General features: G+C 42.8%; 2 protein-coding genes across 2 annotated transcripts; both read right to left on the bottom strand.

Moving 5' to 3' along the window:
* Nucleotides 1-1,651: 1,651 nt before the first annotated feature.
* On the bottom strand, nt 1,652-9,483 carry LOC149303633 (trans-1,2-dihydrobenzene-1,2-diol dehydrogenase-like). Its single transcript, XM_089479760.1, has 7 exons — nt 9,334-9,483; nt 7,079-7,190; nt 5,510-5,673; nt 4,597-4,849; nt 2,647-2,771; nt 1,979-2,129; nt 1,652-1,858 (listed from the first exon to the last, which is right to left on the bottom strand). Exons 1-7 carry the CDS (start codon nt 9,424-9,426, stop codon nt 1,749-1,751), a joined length of 1,008 nt encoding a protein of 335 aa, XP_089335886.1. The 5' UTR covers nt 9,427-9,483; the 3' UTR covers nt 1,652-1,748.
* Nucleotides 9,484-11,749: 2,266 nt separating this feature from the next.
* LOC149303632 (trans-1,2-dihydrobenzene-1,2-diol dehydrogenase-like) lies at nt 11,750-20,509 on the bottom strand. Its single transcript, XM_089480272.1, has 7 exons — nt 20,277-20,509; nt 18,552-18,663; nt 17,704-17,867; nt 16,793-17,042; nt 14,967-15,091; nt 13,137-13,287; nt 11,750-13,025 (listed from the first exon to the last, which is right to left on the bottom strand). The coding sequence occupies exons 1-7, from the start codon at nt 20,367-20,369 to the stop codon at nt 12,916-12,918; spliced, it is 1,005 nt and encodes a 334-aa protein (XP_089336398.1). The 5' UTR covers nt 20,370-20,509; the 3' UTR covers nt 11,750-12,915.
* Between the last annotated feature and the right edge of the window lie 697 nt (nt 20,510-21,206).

Genomic DNA, 21,206 nt, shown 5'->3' with positions numbered 1-21,206 from the left:
AAAATGATACTGTGCCTCAGAGTGAGAAAGAAAACAAAAAGATAGCACAAAACACACTACAGACGTTTGTCCTTCTCTGTCAGAGCAGCTCTGGTGCCACAATAAACTACAATTCCCAGGATTCCCTAGCTGCTACTGAGCCAAAGCAGCTCCTTTGAGTCAGAGATGATGAGGATGATGATGAGGGTGACATATATCTGGTCCCCTCCTCATGGGAAATGTTTTTTGTATTTAAGCCAAGAAAGGCTGCAGAAATAAAACACTACTTCAATGATCCCTGGGTCTGTCCTACATAATCCTGGCACCAAAGCTCTCTGACAGGCCAGGCTGAGTATCTCACCAAACTACAACTCACCGAATGGAGCCATGACAGATTAAAGTTATGCTTTATTGCTGCTGTGCAAATACATCTGGAGAATCGTCCATCTTATCTGCAATGAGCATTAAATTAGGCATCACTCCACAGTATAATCTTTGATTTGGACTTTAATAAGCTTTGCCTTTTGGCTGAGTCCTTCTTATATTACTTGTCAGAAGCTAAGAAACAGCACACAGACCTTGTTATTTTGCTTTTCTTTGTGCCCAGATTTCTTGTCAGTTTATTGTCCTTTTCAGCAGTGGAGTTTATCACACAGGAGGAATTTCTCTTAATTTCAAATGAAAAGAAAGGGGCCAGAACACATTCACGTGAATTCGCTAGTTCAGCGAACTTACGTGAATTCGAATTGCATTCGAACTGACTTCCCATTGCCCAAAAATAGCTTGCCGTTGCCCAAAATTGGGTATGATCACCTCTCACGTAATAACATGAAACCCTATGATTGCGTTCAGACTGACTACCCATTGCCCAAAATTGCGTGTGGTAGACTATCACGCATAGGGTTGCCATCCCCGAGGACCTCCAAACAGGGAAAAATGTAGGACAAGGTTTTAAAATGTAGGACCTGGTTTTTTTAATTTCCTGGCCAGGAAATTAAAAAAAAAGGTCCTACATTTTAAAACCTTGTCCAAGGCCTCCCTGGGGCCTGGGAGACAGCATCTCCCAAGCCCTGGAGAGGCCTTGGAGGACTCCGCGATCAGGGTGCCGCCTCCAGGGCCTCGCTGGGGGGGGAATCCTGGGGGCGGGGCCAAACCGGGGCGGGACCGTGTGGACCCGCTCCAAACCAGGAATGTCCCACCCCCAGGCGGGATATGGCAAGCCTAATCACGCAATAACGTTAAACCCCATGTTTGCATTCGGATTGCCATTGGATTATCCTTCCAATTTCCCTTGTCTGATAAACTCCATAGTTACACACACATAGGGTTGCCATTCATCAGGACCTCCAAACCAGGACAAATGTAGGACAAAATTTTCAAATGTAGGACACATTTTTTTTGTGTCCTACGTTTGAATAGGAGCCTCGGAGGCTTTCCCTCTCAGCCTGGGCCCCGCCCTCGGTGGGGGCGGAGCCCAAACGGGAAGGGACTCCTCCCCTTCAGGGAGGCTTTCCCTGCAAGCCTTGGCCCAAGCTGCAAGGGAAAGCCTCCCTTAGCTTGCCATATCTCTCCCAGGGGCGGGGGCAGTCCCGGGGGCGGGGCCAAACCAGGGCGGGACCGTGCAGACCCGCCCCAAACCGGGAAAGTCCTGCCCCCAGGTGGGAAATGGCAAGCCTACACACACATACAGCATTAGGATTTCTAGGGGTGACGTCTGAATGTTTCTTCTCTTGTACACACAGAGCCAGAAGAACAAAGTACAGCATGGATCAGGCACGGTCCTGAGAATAGGACACCCCCAGCTGCCTCCGGGCTTCATCCAGGATGAAATGAACTAGTTCACTGTCTGCGTGAGACATAACAGGGCTTTCTTTGAGGCCTAATGGAGGCAGAAGAGAGAAAAAAGAAAGGATCAAGATGAGGGGATGCCTGTGAACTGTCTGCTTTGTACCCAAAGGACATCGATGTGCAAAACATGATCAGAGTCTGGGGCTGTTACCTTGGAGAAGACACTGTCTGACATGCTCTGCTTCATAGCGTAGACCTGTGCTGCCAGCAAAGTTCAGTTTTTGGGATGGAGAAGGAAGGGGGAACTCTTCCTTCTGACCATTGATGACCAACTCCTGTGGGCACCACAAACAACTTGGGATCTGCAGATATTAAATTCATTATTTATTTATTTGCGTTTTTATTCTGCCTTTCCAGAGCACCAAAAACCAAACCAAAACACCCAAACCCTCTCAAGGCAACACCATTGAAAAAAATAAACCAAAAAGAAGAAGCAATGAAAACAAATGAATCAGTATGACCATTAAAATCTTCACCCTAAATTGAAACAATCCCTATAAATGTCAAGCGGTTTAAGAGGAAAATTTGAAGAGATGTGTCTCCACACCTTTTGTAAAAGCAGCAAGAGTGGGAACTTATCACAACTTGTGGGAGGGAGGGGTCCACAATTTGGCAGCTAATACAGTAGAAAGCCTTCTGCTGGATGCCCATCAAAAGGGAACTGCCGTTTTTGGTAAGTTCAAGAGGATATCTTCTAAAGATCTTGGTAGCCAGGTTCCAAGCTTAATGCCACCCTAGGTTCTCGAACTCTAGTCCTCTTAGTATCTCCAGACAGTGAAACACCCTTCTCCCCCATGATTCTTTCAGCTGAGAACTCACCTCAATTATTCCCTCAGTGCCACTAATGGTTGCTCGATTGGGCAACTGGTTCATCATGCTGTAGGTGAGGACAGCCTGTCGCTGGCCTGAATAGTTCAGGATGATTGAAGCCATTTTGTCTACGCCTGGAGGGAAGAGCATAAACACATCCAGCAGTGCCAGTGCCCACGGCTTTCATGGCAGCATCCTTCTTAAACTTTCTGGCTGACACGTGCCATTGCTGGGCAAAGTACAAAATGTTGGTTATCACCTTTGAAGCCCTACATGGTTTGGGTCCCAGGATACACTATTACATATGGGATTGCCCTTCCTGTATAATCTGCCCCATACGCTCAGGTCCTCTGGGGGACATTTACTGCAACCAGCCAGAACTGTCACCCAGAGGACATTTTTATCGGCTGCCCCTAGACCATGGAATGACTTGCCAGAAGGGATTTGACAGCTAAACATGCTGTCTGAATTTAAAACAATATTAAAGACCTATCTCTTTGGGTAGATCAGTGTTTCAGTACCTAAAGTGGACCTTGTGCTAATCATTTATCAGCCACTATGTTTCTCAGTTGTAAAGCGTAGGTAATTACCATGTGCCTCTTTGACCAGTTCTTTAGGAAGGTTTGTATGAGCTTCTGACCTTCCCTAGTTCTGATATAGCTCAGTATGTACATATTCAGGCTGACTCTACTCCAGAGCTGGGAAATGTTACCTTCTGAACCACAGCTCCCAGAATGCCTCGGCCAAGATATAGGGATTCTGGCTGTGGGAATTCTGGGTCATCTCAAAAAGTAATATTTCCAAACTTCTGCACCTGACTTTGACTAATGTACTTCAAAATTCTAGCAATTAATTGGGGGGGGGGGATATTGTTGCTCTGTCAGACCTGAGGTCTGAACACTCCAGTCTTACATTTCTTTGGTAACAGTTTCTCCCTTCTCATTTTTCATTCATCCATGTCGTTCACAGAGGTCTTACAGACCAGGATTCAGTGGATGCAGATCTTTTCTCTCCCTGACCCTGGCCTAGAAATGCAGCTGTTAGAATGGCTGCTTCTGTTAACATTTTGGATATATTAGGATATATACACACGTACACACACACACAGCTGCCAGGCTGGGGAAGACCACAGATATTTCCATCTATCTATCTATCTATCTATCTATCTATCTATCTATCTATGGTCTTCCCCAGCCTAACAGCTGTGGATATGTTGGGCTACAACTTTTGGGTGTAATGTCTGGTGATTATGAGTGCTACATTATATATCTCCCCCTGCGGCTGCAGAGCAAGAGGCAGCCATTCTAGAAGAAACAACTTCCAAAGGTAGCACAAGGGTGTACTTGGACTTGCAGGAATGGGGCCCTTGGTAAGCCAATGGGGATCGTCTGACATTGACTACTTTGACCCCCAGTCCTTGACCAGCTATGCTTCAAGCTGGACAAACAGTGATGGCAGGAGGAACCACTGCTGCCATTGAGAAGCAGCTTGTGCCCTCTTGCTGAGTCAGCAACAGCAGCATCTCTGGTCTGTGCCCTTGGCTGTGGTAGCTACTCCAACATGTGGCTGACCTCTGGTTCCTGAGGCCACAGCCAAGCATCACTGGTGCATTGACACCACCACCCTCTGACAAGTGCATGACCAGCGAGTCTGAAAGCACCCCACATTGGTGACTTCTTCTGCCTCTGAAGACCCCCAAAGGGGTTCTCTCCAAGCAACTTGTGCAAAATAAACCTCCCCCCTTCCAATAGAGAGGCTAAAATAGAGTAAACAGGAGATGCCATGGCTATTTCTCTTGGGCCTCAGGCAGTATGTAACATCCCTGGTTGAAAGGAACCTCCAGTATGAAACCAATAAATCATAATGGATTAGGAAATGTAGTCCCATCATTTCCTACTTGAATAGGAGCTGGTGCTTTTTATAGATTTTTAGGATCCAAGGATGTACTCAAACACAAACCTGTTTCATGCAAGAATCCTGAGGCCACAATGGATTGCGGTTTCTCCCCATTGAAGACCATGCAGGCCCACTGGACACAGTAGATACCAATATCTAGCAAGGCACCACCTCCAAGCTCTTTTTCCACACACCTGGGGACTGACAGCAGGGGTACACCAAATTCTGCATGGAGTACCACCACATTCCCCACTGTTCTTTGCCTCAGCAGGGAACGAATCTTCTCCGAAGCTGGGAAAAAACGAGTCCAGAAAGCCTGACAGACAAGAGGAAAAGAAATTAAATATTATAATTCAGAGGAGGTTTGCCACTGCCTTCCCCAGAGGCTGAGAGAGCGTGACTGGCCCAAGGTCACCCAGTGGGTTTCACGGCTCAGCGGGGATTCAGACCCTGGCCTCCGGAGTCCTAGTCCAACACACAAATCACTACATTACACACACTTAATTAGGAGTAAGTTACAATGGACACATGGAGGACACTTCCTAGGACACACTGCGCTTATGAGAATACTCATACTTAAGGATGTTTCGGTGATAATGGATCAGGAAAGTAATTTGTCCTTCTCCTGCAAGTACCAGCAAACCAGCAAAATTAATAACTGCCTGGCAATGTTGAGATTTGCCCACCTTAAAAATTGTTTCTAGGTCCTCAATTGCAGTCCAAAATATCTGGAGGGCCACTCATTCACTACAATTGCACTATAAAAATATTTGGAGGGCCACCCTGCATTATGTGAACATAATGCAACAACTAATGCTTGCCAAAGCAGACTATTGGCCTTTTCTGTTGCAGCGCCACATCACAGGCTCAGGCTGAGTCTGGAGTTACAGCTTCCAGAATAGCTAGTATGACTATTGCATGCCAATCGGGAGATTATGAAAAATCCAAAAAAGCACTTTCCAAGATCTGTTCTTACCTCCATAAAGAAGACATTGTTTTCCTGAGCTGCCTGCACCATCGCCTTGACCTCGGCAGCATTCATACCCAAGGGCTTCTCACAGAGCACATTCTTTCCAGCCTGAATGAAGAGGAGGGTGGCTGGGAGATGACAGGGATGTATCACTCCCACATATACCACATCTATGATAAAGAAAAGAAGCCTGTGGGAAAGCTCTCAAACTGACACCACTGCTCCTCAAATACCTATCTTTCGGCAGAAAGAGGCTGTGGCATTCATCTGCTTCCCTTTAAAATGCTTTAAGAGATGATGGGAGTGGAGTGAAGCTCAGTGATGGGAGAAAGGAGAGGCAACAGAATTTTTTTTAAATTCACATTTCAAATTTCAAAATTTTAATTTTTCAATTTTTTTAAAAAAACATCAACTTTTAACTGAATATTCACTATGTAAATACATTTAGGTCATGGGTATGATATTGTAATTTGAAGGTATAATTTTAATGTTGCTGGTTGTTTATGTCACAACTACATATTAGCATTACATTCAGTGTTATATGGAAATTATTATTTATGAGTAACATTAGTGCAAAAAAAAAAAGTATTACTAAGGACTCTGTATGGCGTGAAATGGGAGGAGGTCAATGGGGGGGTGACACCATGAGTAGCCGCACAAGTGACATCAACCCTAGTGATGCCACTGGCCAGTTACCTTAAGATAAACTTTAAATGAAACTAAACTTTAAACTAAAGCCCTATATGGTTTGGGTCCAGGTTATTTGAAGGACGATATCTCCCCGCATGAACCCATTAGGGTTTTATGACCTTTGGAGAGGTTCTCCTCTCTGTTCCACCATCTTCTCAGGTGCATTTGGTGGGAACAAGGGAAAGGCCTTGGTGGCTGCTCCCAGACTTTGGAACTCCTTCCCCAGAAAGGCCAGAATAGCCCCATCCTTGCTGTCCTACCGGCAACAAGTTAAACCATTTTTGTGTCACCAAGATTTCACAGGAGTTTGAGGTTGGGCTTTTAATACTGTGTGGTGCAGGTTTTTGACATTTTAAGGCTATGTTTATCATCTTATTTTGATTGTTTTAATGTGTTTTAGTATTTTTAACTGTTTTAATATGTACTGTTTTTCAGTGCTTTTCTCTTTTAATTGCATTTTATTTTATTTTTAATGAGTGATTGTTTTAACATTGTACTAGTTTAATTCTATTGTAATGTCCACTTTTGTATGTTTTTAATTGTGCTGTTTTAATTAGTAAGCCGTTTCGTGTCACAATTTTGAGGGAAAAGCGGGATATAAATTATATATGGCCTTGAAGGTACATAACTACAACACAACAACAAGCCTTCTCCATCTGCTAGATGGAGATTTTGGAAGTTGTAGCCCAATAAAATCTGGAGGCTCCCAGTTGAGTAACACAATTTTCTTCATTTTTTTATGCGTGGGGAAGTTCCTACCCCCAACTTTCATATACATTTTCCTTCACATTTTTCATCGCATTATCCTTGTAAAGTAGATGTGGATTAACCTTTTGTCTCCTTCTCCTTACAAGAGTCCTGTGGCTTTCGATACAGGCTGCTTACCAACATCTGGATCCTGAGCCAGTTCTTCATAGGAACCATAGGCCTTGGGGATGGTGTGGTTCTTGGCATATTCCTGAGCTCGGCTGAGGTCTCGAGAAGCAATGGCCACCACCTGGAAGCAACAAGGGCAGTGGGTAGTGTTAAATTAATCATTTTGGGAGTCATGTACCTGCCCAATTTGGCAGCTATAGTCCGAATTAGTCCTCTGTAATCCCACTTTTCCAGCTGCTGTTAAGTGTGTGTTTCTCTCTTCTCCTCCCACTTTCCCCCTTTGTACTCAGCTTACTTTAGTTGCTAAAAACTGAGTTCAAAGTGCAGAAGTAGTTTGCCCTCGATTAGTTGGGGGAGAGAAGAGGATGGAGTCTTGTTCTTTCCAATGGCCTAATGAAGTGGTTCCCAAACTCTGGCCATCCAGATGTTCAGCTCCTAGAATTCCTGACTATTGGCCAAGATAGATGCGACATCTGGGAGCTGAAGTCCAATGCACTTGGAAGACCAAAGTCTGGGAAGCAGTGGAATGCAAAAGCAAACTGCTGCAGCCACTCTTAGCTTGTGTGCTCTTCCTCATTAATACCTTTTGCCTTCTTGATGAAACTCTGATATTCCTTGATCACATGTGCCCCAGTTTTCACCTGTGAAACTTTGGAGGGTATGGATATAAATTAAATCTTTGTAAAAAATGTGAAATCAAATGAGTGAAGGAGTTGAAGACCTTATCCCAATTAATCTAAGTTAATTAAAAAAATCTCACTCCTCTTTTCAAAGTGTTTAAAACTTTAAATAGAAGTATCTCAGGAAAATCTGCTCAAGGAAGGAGTGCAGGTTTCTTCGGCACGGAAAGTCCTTTCCTACCTGCCTACCTTGAAGGCTCACACACACACACAAGCATGTGCTTTCCAATTCTATTTGTGCTGTACACACTGGCAGTATTTAAAGCAATGGTGGAATGGTTTGAGTGCTGGACTAGAACACTAGGGAGACCAGGCTTCGAATCGCCTCTTAGCCATGGAAACCCATTGGGTGATCTTGAGCAAATCACACACTCTCATCCTCAGGGGAAGGCAAGAGCAAAACCCTTTCTGAACAAATTCTGCCAAAAAAAACCCATGATGGGGTTCAAACGTGGCTTAGGCTTGCCATAAATCAGAAATTACTTGAAGGCACCCAACCACAACAGCGACAGTAAACTTGCTGTTAGACTTTGGAGTCATACTGAGCATACCCTTTATGGGCACATGCTCAAACGCTATTGTGGATGTAATTTCTGCCAGTCAGTTTGCCAGATGTGAGATGCAGGGGAGATTTACTGGGTGACTTCTGCATCTCTGAGCAGTTTGGGAGGACTAATGCACAACCAGCCTGAGGTCCAGACACGCCAGTTACTTTAAGAATACTCTTAAGTATTAAATTAATCTAAAGAGCGCAGGAGTCACAGAAACTGGTTGGGGAATCTTCTTAAGCATAGATGTAGGGCTTCTTCTCTACTCCCAGCCTCTTTTCTGCACACTATTCATAATACTTTCGCAACTATTCCATTTTATTTTGCACAGTTCTTGGGGATAGCTGTCTTAGGAGTTTATCACACCGGGGCTGATTTCAACATTAAAGAAACATTAAAGCGCATTTAAAGCATCCCGCAAATAAAGTGGAAATGGCAAGTAATTGCGCCAATGATTATCACACACAATTGCACAAATAAAGTGATATCAAAAATGCATTGTCACTGAAATCCCAAAAGTAAAAAGATGCACATTAATGCTTCTTTGTGACCGCTTGGTTGGCGGGTTTTGTGCAACGTCATGTAAAATTGTTCCGCATAATTACACAATTTTTCTGGGATGTTCACAGGATAAACTTCCGATCTCCTTTGTGTGATAAACTCCATAGACTGCATTTGCACTGCAGAATTAAAGCACTTTGACAACACTCATGGCTTCATCCATCCTGAGATTTGTAGTCTGTTGGGGCACCAGAGCTCTCTAACAGAGAAGCCTAAATAAGCTCACATATTGCACATGTGAGAAATGCCTAGCATTGAGCCATGGTAGTTAAAGCAGTGTCAAAGTGTATTATTTCTGAAATGATGATGTAGCAAATGTAATCATCTCCATCTGACAAAGTAGGCTGCTGTCCAGGAAATCTTCTGCCAAATTAAACATAATCCTTTTTCAGTTACTACAAGACTCTTGGTTACTGTTGCTGCTGCTATGAAAGGCTAACATGGCAAACCCAGCCTGGACGTCTTTCTATAATACCTTGTGTTCTTCCGGTGGCAAAGTCTTCAGAGCCACAAGAAAATCGTGGCTGATTTTCCCTGCGGAGCAGATCCCCCAGCGAGTGGCCCCCATGGTGACAGATGGGGAGAAAAAGAGATTGAGAGAGAGAAGAGAAAGGAAATGCAAGCAGTGAAGGGCTGGCCTGGAGGATTCCTGCCCAACACAATCTGCATGAATTCCTTGAACTGTGGACTGGGCACTCAGCCAGTTACTGAGAACAGAGAGAACGGCTTTAACTACTGTGGCAGAAGGAGAGAAGAGAGGCAGCAGAGCCTCTTGCAATGGGAGAGCTGGTAACTAACCCTTCATTAGATCCTTTCATTGCTGGATTTCAGGTTTTTAAAAAATGTATTGTGAGGGGTTGACAGTCAGCATGGTGTTCTAGTTGGACTAGGACACTGGGAGGAGAGCGGGTTTGAGTCCTTGCTTCGCCATGGAAACTCACTGCAGGGTTATGTACACATTTTGTATTGCAACGTGACTACACAAAAATATAATCTCACTCATGCATACCCGATTTGTTGTTCACACTATTATTTTTATCGGAACTGCATCATTGTGAGTGCTATTGCTCACACATGTCAAAATTCATGTGAATAACACAGATTCAGTCCACATTCTATCAGGATTTTTTACACTATCTGAATAACCACTGGGTGACTTTGGTGAAGTCACACTCTCTCAGCCTCAGAGGAAGGCAAAGGCATATCCCCCTCTGAACAGATTTTGCCAAGCAAACACCATTATAGGTATACCTTAGGGTCACCCTAAGTCAGAAATTACTTGAAGACAAACAACAACTAATTATTTGTATAGGATTTTGCTATTGCTTCTTGATAGTCTGAAATTATCATCCTCTAGTGTTTGCTGAGATCATACAAGCCAAAGTTTAGAAATTTATAATCCAGATACTGTCTTTGAACTCAGATCAGTAGGACTTTGGCTTTTGGTCTCATGGTGTTATGTTGTGATTTTGGTGACTGGATTTTACTAAGCCTGCTTTCTTATCTCTTTGTGGTGTCCATGTCCTTTGATCTTATTTTATGACTTTCTTCTGTATTTATATCTATGTCAGTCACCAGCATTTTTGTTCTGCATGCAATGAGTTTGGTTGAACTGCATTTTACTTTACTTGGAACCATGCGCCAGCTTCCTGATCTGACAAATGTCTTGGGAATAACTGTAAGGCTTTTCCCTCAGAGGTTCTTCAGAGTGTTTGTAGTCTAAATGTTTGCTATCTCAGCTTTTAGTTCTGGAGTTATTAAACCTTCTGCAGTGTCTCTTTAATATTACTGCCATTTTGGCATCCCTCTATATTCTTAATTATGAAACAAGAAGCATTTTCAACTGATTTTTCATATGAAAACAGACACTGGATGCAAAAGGTGTAGCTAACTATATCCTTCAAGACTTCGCAACAACCCCCCCCCCCCAAAAAAAAAAGCCAGGGTTTTTTTTTTGGGGGGGGTTGCCATGCAATGAATGAAATCTTGAAGGGCAGACACGGAAGGGAAAGCCTGAACACAAAGACTTGTGAAAACAGTTGTGTTTGGGCTTTTTTTCTCTAAATGCACAACCCAACCCTTGAGTTTGGGTTTTTCTCCCAACTTCTTTCTGTGCGCCTTTTCAGTGTGTTTTGATTCTCTTATGTAATTTGAGCTGGTCCAGTCGTCTGAAGTACTGGAGGCTGCAGCAGAGTTGTTATATACTTATAACTGAGGGCCATTACATACTTGTCAAAGGTAACATGAAAAACAAAGAAGTAAAGAAGTTCCCATACCTTGGATCAAACCAATCAGAAAGGAGAATGCAGTCAAGAAATCAGAAGAGGACCAGGAATGGGAAGGGCAGCTATGAAAAAACCAGAAAATATCCTAAAGAGCAAAGGTATACAACTGACCACTAAAGTTAGAATTGCCCAAGCCACTGCATTCCCCATCACTATGTACAGATGTAAAAGCTGGACAGTAAAGAAAGAAATAAGGTATTTAATGATAAACTTGATAGAACTTCAAAGATAATAAGATCAACAAATGTCTGTAATATGTTTAAGAACCAGATGAAAGTTTAGAATTAGTGAACATGTGGAGAGCATTATATCCAAATGAAAAAGACATTACACATTATTCTGGCAAACATTCATCATATAGTCTTATTCCAAAATCCAAAATACTCCAAAAACCAAAACTTTTTTTCATGGATAGCTGAGACAGTGACACCTTTGCTTTAAGATGGTTCAATATATGCAAATTTTGTTTCATGCACAAGATTATTAACAATGTTGTATAAATTTACCTCTAGCTATGTGTATAATGTGTATATGAAACAGATGAATTTTCTATTTAGATTTGGGTCCCATATAGGTATTCAAAAATAAAAAAACAAAACCCTCAAAAGCAAAACACTTCTTGTCCCAAACATTTTGGATAAGGGAGATTCAACTTGTATCCTACAATTGATCACATATTAGCCTAAGCAAATGATAAATTCAATCTTGGATGCTTACTTTGATTCTTTGGCCTACTCTGATCATACTCATTTATTAATGTTGTGGGACATAAGCCTTAAAAAGCAATAAAATAAATGATTTGAAGGTAAGCCCCTACTTGCTTTTAGAAGGATACCTTTAAAAAAAACCAGAGAAGAAATTACACATTTTAATGAAGAAAACCAATCCCCTCCAACAACAGAATGACTTTTATGGGACACACATACATCAGTGTTTAGGGGCTTGTTAGCTGCAATACATTTGTACAAAGCAGTTATGTGGCTTCATTTGTAATTCACTATAGGGTTGTACCTGATGCACCCCCAAACAGGATACAATAGTATTGGGTTGAAAAAATGCAGAAAAGTGAAACCAAACTGCTAGGGAGCTAGAGCAACTGTCAACACAAAACAAAACTAAGCCCCGAAACAAACAAACAAAAATCCACCACAGACCTGTGTTTAAAAAAGTTACTTTTTTATTACAGTTACCATGCCAGCCAGACGTGGTGGTTCTGGAGCTGTAATCGAAAACAGAAATCTTTTCAAGTGCCAGAAATGTTCAAATGTGTAAGACTATTGCCGTAGCTGGCTATATGCCCAAACTAAGGACCTTATCACACTGGACAAAAACGACACATTTTTACTTTCAGGAAGTTCCGGACAGTAAAAAGGTGTCATTTCTGTCGACTTTACGTTTGCTTTATTTTCGCGTTATTGCTGTTTGGTGCAAACGCGTCTGAAAAACATCCCGCATTTGCGGGTTTTTTCTACTTTTAAAATCCTGTTTCTGAGCGGGATTCGTCTAGTGTGATAAGGCTCTAAGACTTCTAAACTACACACTCTGGATCCAGGCAGGTACTGGCTGCATTGTTTTATATCTCTCAAACAATTCATTTATGTGTTTCAAGACTCACAATCAATACTTGTAAAATGCTCTTTTATTGGCAATGGTTTCTACCATGCTTATAGATATAGGATTTTCAATGATAAGAAATCTGGAGGTCTTCATCTGCCACCCTGCCTCCTCCTGAGCTACAAATCCAGGGTGTTAAAGCCCAATTCCAGGATGGTTCAGGAGTGGTCCTGGGGATAAGAAACCCCCAGCTGCCTCCGGACTTCATCCAGGATGGAGTGGACCAGTTCACTGTCAGCATGAGACATGATAGGGCTCTCCTTTCGGCCTGAGAGATAAAGGAAAACAGAGGAGAAGAAAGGGTCAGGTGAAGAACTGACTGTGAACTAGCTTTGGTGTAATGACTATCATTGAACCCAATAGGGTCTGAAGGTTTTACCTTGAAGAAGACACTGTCGGACATGCTCTGCTTCATAGCGTAGGCCAGTGCTGTTTGGGTAGTTCAGCTTTTGGGATGGCAAAGGAAGGGGAAACTCTTCCATTTGGCCATTGACAACCAACTGTGTTGGGCACCAGAAAGTATCTGGAAACTGCAGGATGGAAAAAGAAACACAAGGAAAGGTAAGATTTTTGGACTAACCTAAAATGGAAGTTGTGACTTAATGGTTTGAGTGTTGGACTGTGATTCTAATAATAATAATATTTTTTGTTTATATTTCCCGCCTCTCCATTTGGATCGAATCAGGATTACAACAATAAAAACAGCATTACAACATTAAGAGCTACAATGTCATATAAAATACACTCAATAAAACAGCAGCACTGCTACTAATACAATACATTGACTAAATTGTCATCTAAAATACATATCATTACAAATAGAGGTGGAGTATTTCTAACTCTCTTATAACAGATTGGGTGGATAGGCCTTCCAGAAGAGATCTGTCTTAAGTGCCTTTTTTAAAGCATCTAAGGTGGTAATGAGATGGATCTCCTCTGGCAAGCCATTCCATAACTGAGGGACTACAGCAGTGAATGCTCTGTGGGAAGTTGTTCTTAACCTGGTCTTTACATGCTCTAATAAATTTTTCCCGGTTGCTCTGAGAGTGTGGGGCGGATTGTGTAGGGAGAGGCGTTCCCTCAAGTAACTCGGGCCCAAGCCATGTAGGGCTTTAAAGGTAATAACCAACACTTTGTACTGGACTCTAGAGACCAGGGTTTGATTATCTGCTCGGCCATGAAACTCATTGGGTGAACCTGGGTGTGTCACATTCTCTCAGCCTCAAGGGATGGCAATGGCAAACCTCCTCTGAACAAATCTTGCCAAGAAAACCCCACGATAGGAGGAGAGAGATGTCTACACCACATTGCCACCCAGCTTCCAGGACAGTGTGACCCCAAAACTATGCCAGAATGCTGGCCACTGTGAAGTTAGGCAAACTGTAGTCTGAATCTGTAGAGCTGTTTTCCACAGGGGACCCTGTGAGAGGTGTCTTTCTATTTCCATGCCTCATGCACCAGTCATACCCTAAATGTGCATTTACATTGTAGAAATAATGCAGTGTGACACCACTTTAACCGCCATGGTTCCATCCTACAGAATCCTGGGATTTGTAGTTTTATGAGGCACCAGCTAAAGACCTTGTAAAACTTCAAATCCCAGGGTTAGGATGGAGTTACAATACTTAAAGCAGTGTCAAACGGCATTATTTCTACAGTGCAGATGCACCCTATGTCATTGAGAGTTTGGTGCCTTCCATGGCATCCAGAATCAGCTACATGAGGCAAGTACCCTGGAGAATATTAGGATCAAATCCTGCCCAGTGTAAAGGCATTATTTTGTTGATCAGGGCACCAAGGAGACAAAGAGTCATCACCCAATCCCGACCTCAACTGGATGTCCTTCTAAGCCCCCTGACAAATGAAAGAGGACCGTTATACTTGGCAATATTTGACCCAGCTCTTAGGCAGAGTGAGTGGCTGCTTCATGTGGTTACTTTCAGATGTCATTAAAAGATGGCAGATTATTAATCGTTTAATCTTTTTTTTAACTGTCTCTGAAACAGGAGGGCACTTGTGAAATTTCTTGCCTACAGCAAATTAAATAATATGTACCTTTCCTTGTGGAAGTGACATAATTTTCTGCTGTGCCACAGACAGCAAAATGTCTTGGGGCTGGGCCCCTGAATGAGTAAGCAAGTGAACTCAATATATCCCGCTTGTCGCCAAGATCATATTGTGCATCTCCTCCCCATTGCCAAGGATTTACCTCAATTATTCCATTGGTCCCACAAATGCTTGCTCGATTAGGTAGCTTGGCCTTTCTGGTATATGTGAGGACAGCTTGACGTTGACCAGAATAATTCAGGATTATTGAGGCTGAATGATCCACTCCTGTGGGATGGGCCAATGTAACAGTTAATGATAAGAGTTTAGAAATCTTGGACTACAGTTCCCGAATTCTCCAGCCAGCAAGACCACTGGCCATTCAGGAATTAGAGTCTAAAAAAGTAACTTTCCCAAGATCTACTCAGTTGGGGCAGGCAGTGCCCATAGTTTTTGGCTGCACCATCTTTGAACCACCTTGCTCCCTAGCAGCAGACATCATGTTTTACTCACAGCAGACATATCACCCTCCTTGGGTCTCCATGCCTTTAACAGATACTTGTAGGATGTACATTGAGTCCACTTTTCCCAAGGTATGGAAATACAGAAATGATAAAAGGTACCATTCAGGAAACCACCTTTGGCTTGTACTGTAATTGTTACAGAGGCAGGCAACACTGTCCCTCCAGAAGTTATAGACTAAACTCCTTTCATTTCTATGATCCATTATCAGGAATGATAGAAGCTGTATTTTACAACATATGGCAGGTTAAGCACAGATCTTCCATTAATGGACAATGAAAAGGGAAACACAAGAGATCAGTGAATGTACAAGATGCTGGATTGAACATTATGTTAATAATTCAACAACAACAATATTTAATGAACAGTCTGTGCAGGGGTGGTTTCAAAACATCTGTCTTAAAGTGACGGGTATATCATTTCCACTGAACTATTTTCATCTCTTCCTTACACATTATGTTCTGTGAAGCCACAAAATGTAAGAGAACTGGAGTTTTGCCAAGTCCACACCCTTTACGGAGAAAATATTCATGCAGCCTCAACGATAGAACCTGATATTAAACAATTCAGAGTTTCCATGTCTGGTTTGCCTTATCCATGACCCAGAGAGAGCCAAAGACATAATTGCCTCCCATGTCCCCCATTTGGGGGAAGGTGTGTTGGAAATGTGCTCCTCCATGATCTCTGGGATGGGGGGCATGTAGTCCCGAAAGCTGCCCACCCTATAGATCTAGCAGAGTTCCTTTTGCATTTATATCTCTGCTTTCTACTAGGTCCAGTTTTATTAACCACCCCATATCTTCCTCTTGACTCCATCTTCTGCTAAAGGTAAAAAAAAAAAAGTGTCACTGAACAAGTTTCATGGTGTGTGGTTTTTTTTTTTGGGGGGGGGTGTCTTTTTGTGTAGGAAGGTCAAGCTGAAAACATTTGGGAGATTTTCACATGGCCAAAAGTGATGAAAACATAGTGGGATGCTTCTATCAGTACTGTGCAATTGCGCAAAGATTATCATATGACAACCCACAATGTCACCATAATTGCATCATTATCCCACAAATAAACAGGAATTCTATTCCCGCTTTTCATTCACAAGACTTTCCCATGAATGACAAGCAGTGCTAGAATTCCTGTTTATTTACAGGATGATGACACAATTATGGCGACGTTGTTTGATCATCTTCACGCAATTGTGCGATAGTGACAGGAGCATGCTGCTATGCTCCCGTCACTTTGGCCTTGTGAAAATCACTTTGGTTGCCTGAGAGAAAGGGGAAGACTACCGTCTTCCATACACAGCATCATACTAGACTGGAATTGAATTTTACATTTACTCTGTGAATAGGATAGCACTTCTACAACACCTTAGAGGTGGGCAAAGTGTGGCCCATGAGACATATGCAGGAGAAGCTGCAACATGGCACACTATGATCTGTTTGATTTTGTTTGAAAATGCAAACAAAGGCTAACCTGTTTCATACAGGAACCCTGAAGCCACAATGGATTCCGGCATCTCTCTGTTGAAAACCATGCAGGCCAGCTGGACACAGTAGAGGCCCACAGCTAGAAGTGCACCTCCTCCAAGCTCCTTCTGCCCTCCCCACGGGACTGACGGCAGGCTTCCAATTTCAGCATGTAGTACCACCACATCCCCGACTGCTCTTTCGTCCAGCAGGGAACGAAGCTTCTCTGAAGCAGGGAAAAAGCGGGTCCAGAAAGCCTGAGACCAGATGAGAAAATTAGGCTGCAAATCACTTAACATTTTCCCTACCTTGTGTCCCCTCCCCCCCCCCCCCCCCAATGAAGTCTAGTGTACCATAACAATTTACAGCAGGACACATGCTCCTAGATGCATCTCTAAGAAATCAAATTATTTTCATGCACAATTTTTCCCCACCTGTATTTCTGCACATAAGGCTTCGGTTAAAGATATGGGAATAATGTAAATAGAGGAAAGAGAGGGTAAACCTTCTTCAGATAAATGATACTAAAATTGCTGGGAACCAAGGAAAGAATGTCGCCATTATGTACTGCTTGCAAACTTCTCCGAGAGATTTGACTGGCTACTATTAGCCTAGAGAACAACCTTGGCCTCATTTGACAAATAATTTGTGTCCTTTCTGAATTGTCCACATCTCCCAGGAATCTGGATGCTCAGACCAGGATGGAATATTTCAAATGCAATAGCGACATAATTTTTTCTCTGTATATGATGCACCTATTAAAGCGACTCAAAAGGAATGGTCTATTTCTGCTCTGGAAATGAAGTCCAGGCTCATGCCCTCTTTAGCACAGAGCCATGATCAGAGGGCACAGGACATAAAAAAGCATGTTATGAATGGATGCCATTGGGTGTTGCAGTGCACATGCTGGGCTCTCACCTCCATTAGGAAGACCTTCTTTTCCAGAGCTGCCTTCACCATTGTCTTGACCTCCATGGCATTCATGCCTAGGGGCTTCTCACAGAGCACATTTTTCCCAGCCTCGATGAAAAGAAGAGTGGCTGAGAGGTGGCATGGTGGTATCACCCCCACATAAACCACATCTGTAAAAAGACAGGAAGTTTGAGGGAAGGTGCTTAAACTTCTTGTGCTTTCAAGTGGACTCTGCCTTGTGGCAACCCTCACCTTGGGTTTTCCTGATAAGCTTTTTTCAGAGGAAGGTTGCTATTGCATTCTCGTAAGGCAGAGAGTGTGACTTCCCCAAGTTCACTCAGTGGGTTTCCATGGCTGAGCAGGAGTCTGAACGCTGGTCTCTCAGAGTCCTAGTCCAGCAATCAAACCAGATTCTCACTACCTTTTAAACTGGATCACAAATCGTTTTGAACCAGTTCAAATGACCCTGGTTCCTACTTCAACCAAATTGCTGAAGTGATTCAAAGAGGGAGGGCATGCACTAGACCCACTTAACCTGCGTCTTTTTGCCACTAATTTTTTCTGCATCTTTTGGGATAAATCGATTCTGCGCAAGTGTGACCCAGAAGAGGATCAGAATCAATTTAAGTTTGCCCTTCAATCGGCTGGAGCAGGTCCATTTTGAATAGATTCATTCGTGAATGTGATCCATCAGTGGGTTATTTTACAGGGGAAAAAAATGAGATTGGGGCACATGTAGTGTGAACCACACTCCACTGTTGAATCGATCCATCAATTCGGATTGCAAACCGATTTATTTGTAAATGGGAATGGGCCCTAGATTACACTGACCTCAGGATAGAATGGAATCTTACCTATACTGGAATCATAAGCTAATTCTTCATAAGATCCATAAGCCTTTGGGATGTCATGGTTCTTCGCAAATTCCTGAGCCCGGCTGAGATTAGGAGAAGCAACGGCCACCACCTAGGGTAGGGAGAAAGGGGGGGGGGGAGTTAAACTGAGTGTGCAGAGGTAATAAAAGCTTCCCTGATCTATTATTATTATCATTATTTTCTTATTAATATTTATCTTTTCTGACTTGACATCCAATGGCTTTAAGGGCTAGGTGTAGGAGGGGGAATGCTGGTAAGAATGTTTGGAAACTCCAGCTGGTGCTAACTTGGGCGAGTTACAGGGACCATGCAATTCTCCTGCTACAACAGCTCCACTGATATAATTCAAAAAGCAGGTTGTGGTCTATAAAGCCATATATGACTTAGGTCAAGGCTATCTGACAGACCAGGGGCTGGTATGTACCGGGCCCTGATCTCCTTGTATGAGCCTGCCTGGACTCTGAAATCCCCAAGAGTGGCCCTTCTCTCAGTGTCACTACCCTCACAGGCATGGCTGATGGGGACATGAGAGAGGGCCTTCTTGGTGGCTGCTCCTATCCTAGCACTCCCCAGGCAGACCAGAAAGGGTCCAACAGAAAAATCTTTGCCTGCTGACTGAAAAACAGCAAAGATTTTTCTGGAAGGCTTTTAGAATTGAAAGTTCAAAAGAAAAAGAAAGAAAGAAAGAAAGAACCCCTTTAAGAGGGTGCTTCATTGTTTTTATCAAACAGTTTTAAGTGCTTTTTATCTAAAATTGCTTTAAAGTTGGTAATTTGTTGTTGTTGTTAACCACCTTCGAAACTCCCTATCCTCCACTGCCTTGCTTAGGTCCTGCAAAATCATACCCATGATCTCTTTAATAGAGTCTATCCATCTACGTTCCTCTCTTTCTACTTCCCTCCACCTTACCTAGCATTATTGTCTTTTCCAAATGAACTGTGCCTTCTCATGATGTGGCCAATGCATGACAGCCTCAGTTTAGTCATCTTGGCTTTCAGGGAGATTTGGGCTGTCTTGGTATCCACAGCACTTTTCTCCAGCACCACATCTCAAAAGAATTGATTTTCTTTGTGAGTAGTTGTCTTTGTGAAGAGTTGTGAATAGTTTAATTCAATTTTTAATGTTGACTTTTGTATGTTTGAAGCTATATTGTACCTTGTAAGCCACCTTGAGCCTCAATTTTGGAGAAAAGATGAAGTATAAATAAGGTAGATGGTAAATAATAATAATAATAATAATAATAATAATAATAATAATAATACAGTTGTCCCTTCTAATTTGCAGGGGATCCATTCTGGACCCCCCATGAATTGGGAAAATCGCCAATATTGGAGCCCCATTGATTAAAATGGGGGCGTGCTCCTGTGTGCAGTGCTGCGCACACAACCCGGATGCACATGACATTATGTCCCTCCCAGCTTGCTGTTCTCGAAAGACCGAGGGATGCGAATTGGCAAGACCGCAAATCAGGAGGAACGACTGTAATAATAATAATAATTCCAGCTCACAAGTTTGCTGTCAGAACTCATTCACCTTGATCTAGTCTGTTGGCCAACTTAGTTTTCCCACAGTGAGCCTGAACACCGTCACACACAACACCCCAAAACCATTTGCCAAGATTTCACATGCAGATCTCCACTGAGAACTTTGTTGTATCTCAGTAGTAAGTTCTCCTTATCCATGTTCATTCACTTCACATCCTACCTTATGGTCTTCCAGGGGAAGAGTCTTCAGGGCCACTAAGAAATCATGGCTGATCCTCCCAGCAGAGCAGATGCCCCAACAGGTGGCCCCCATAGGAGAGATAAACAGAGTGAGCTTAGAGCAAGGCAACCACTAGTGCTTGGCACCAGTTTCTGTATGGCTACCTGTAAAGGTAAATCTCCACAACTTTGTTTTTGAACTCTGGACTCAGCCGTCGGGCAGCTATGCAGAAAGGGAACCAGCAGGGAGCAGCAAAGCTTTGGAACGGGAAAAAATCAGACAATTCTTCCTTTCTGCAGAGGAGACGTAAGACGATTTCAAAGTGGTTCCTGTTAAGCAAGAACCACTTTGGTGATTAAGTAACTTTTCAAGCAGGTTATATAACTCATGGTTATCAGTACGTTTTACAGAGTAACTTTAAATGATCCTTGTTCACTTCATGAGGGAACTATAGGTGCATCTAGAGTCTAAATTCTAGACTGCAGAAATAATGCAGTTTGACATCATTTTAACTGCCATGGCAATAAAACTGACTTACAGTCATACTGTCGAGTAACATTTGTATTCTTAGGAGTAGAGATGTAGCTATGCCATTGGGTTCATTATACAGGTGGAGCCAGCAGCACTGTTGTTGTGCAACACCCTATTGCACGAAGTGTGATGATGCATTGAGAGCTTTCATTGCACAACAGGATTCCTTGCACATTTGTGCATCATTGCAATTCACTAGCACCGTTTATATTGTGTTAACGACATAGTTCTCTCATTATAAAGTTACACATCATAACCTCTGGTGCAGGATCTCAGCTGGGGCTTATATCTGGTTAAACTCAAATTCTGTTATAAGTCACTCAGAAACTCACTCCAAGGTCTACATTTTGGGGGATCTTGAAAATTGTCCTTTCAAGGCTGATTCATTATTAAGGCAAA

Source organism: Sceloporus occidentalis, unplaced genomic scaffold, assembly GCF_023333645.1.
Source record: "Sceloporus occidentalis isolate IW3139 unplaced genomic scaffold, rSceOcc1.0.p SCAF_14, whole genome shotgun sequence".
Taxonomy (NCBI): Eukaryota; Metazoa; Chordata; class Lepidosauria; order Squamata; family Phrynosomatidae; genus Sceloporus; species Sceloporus occidentalis.
Note: the sequence above shows the minus strand (reverse complement) of the source record. Positions and strands in the feature narration are given on the sequence as shown.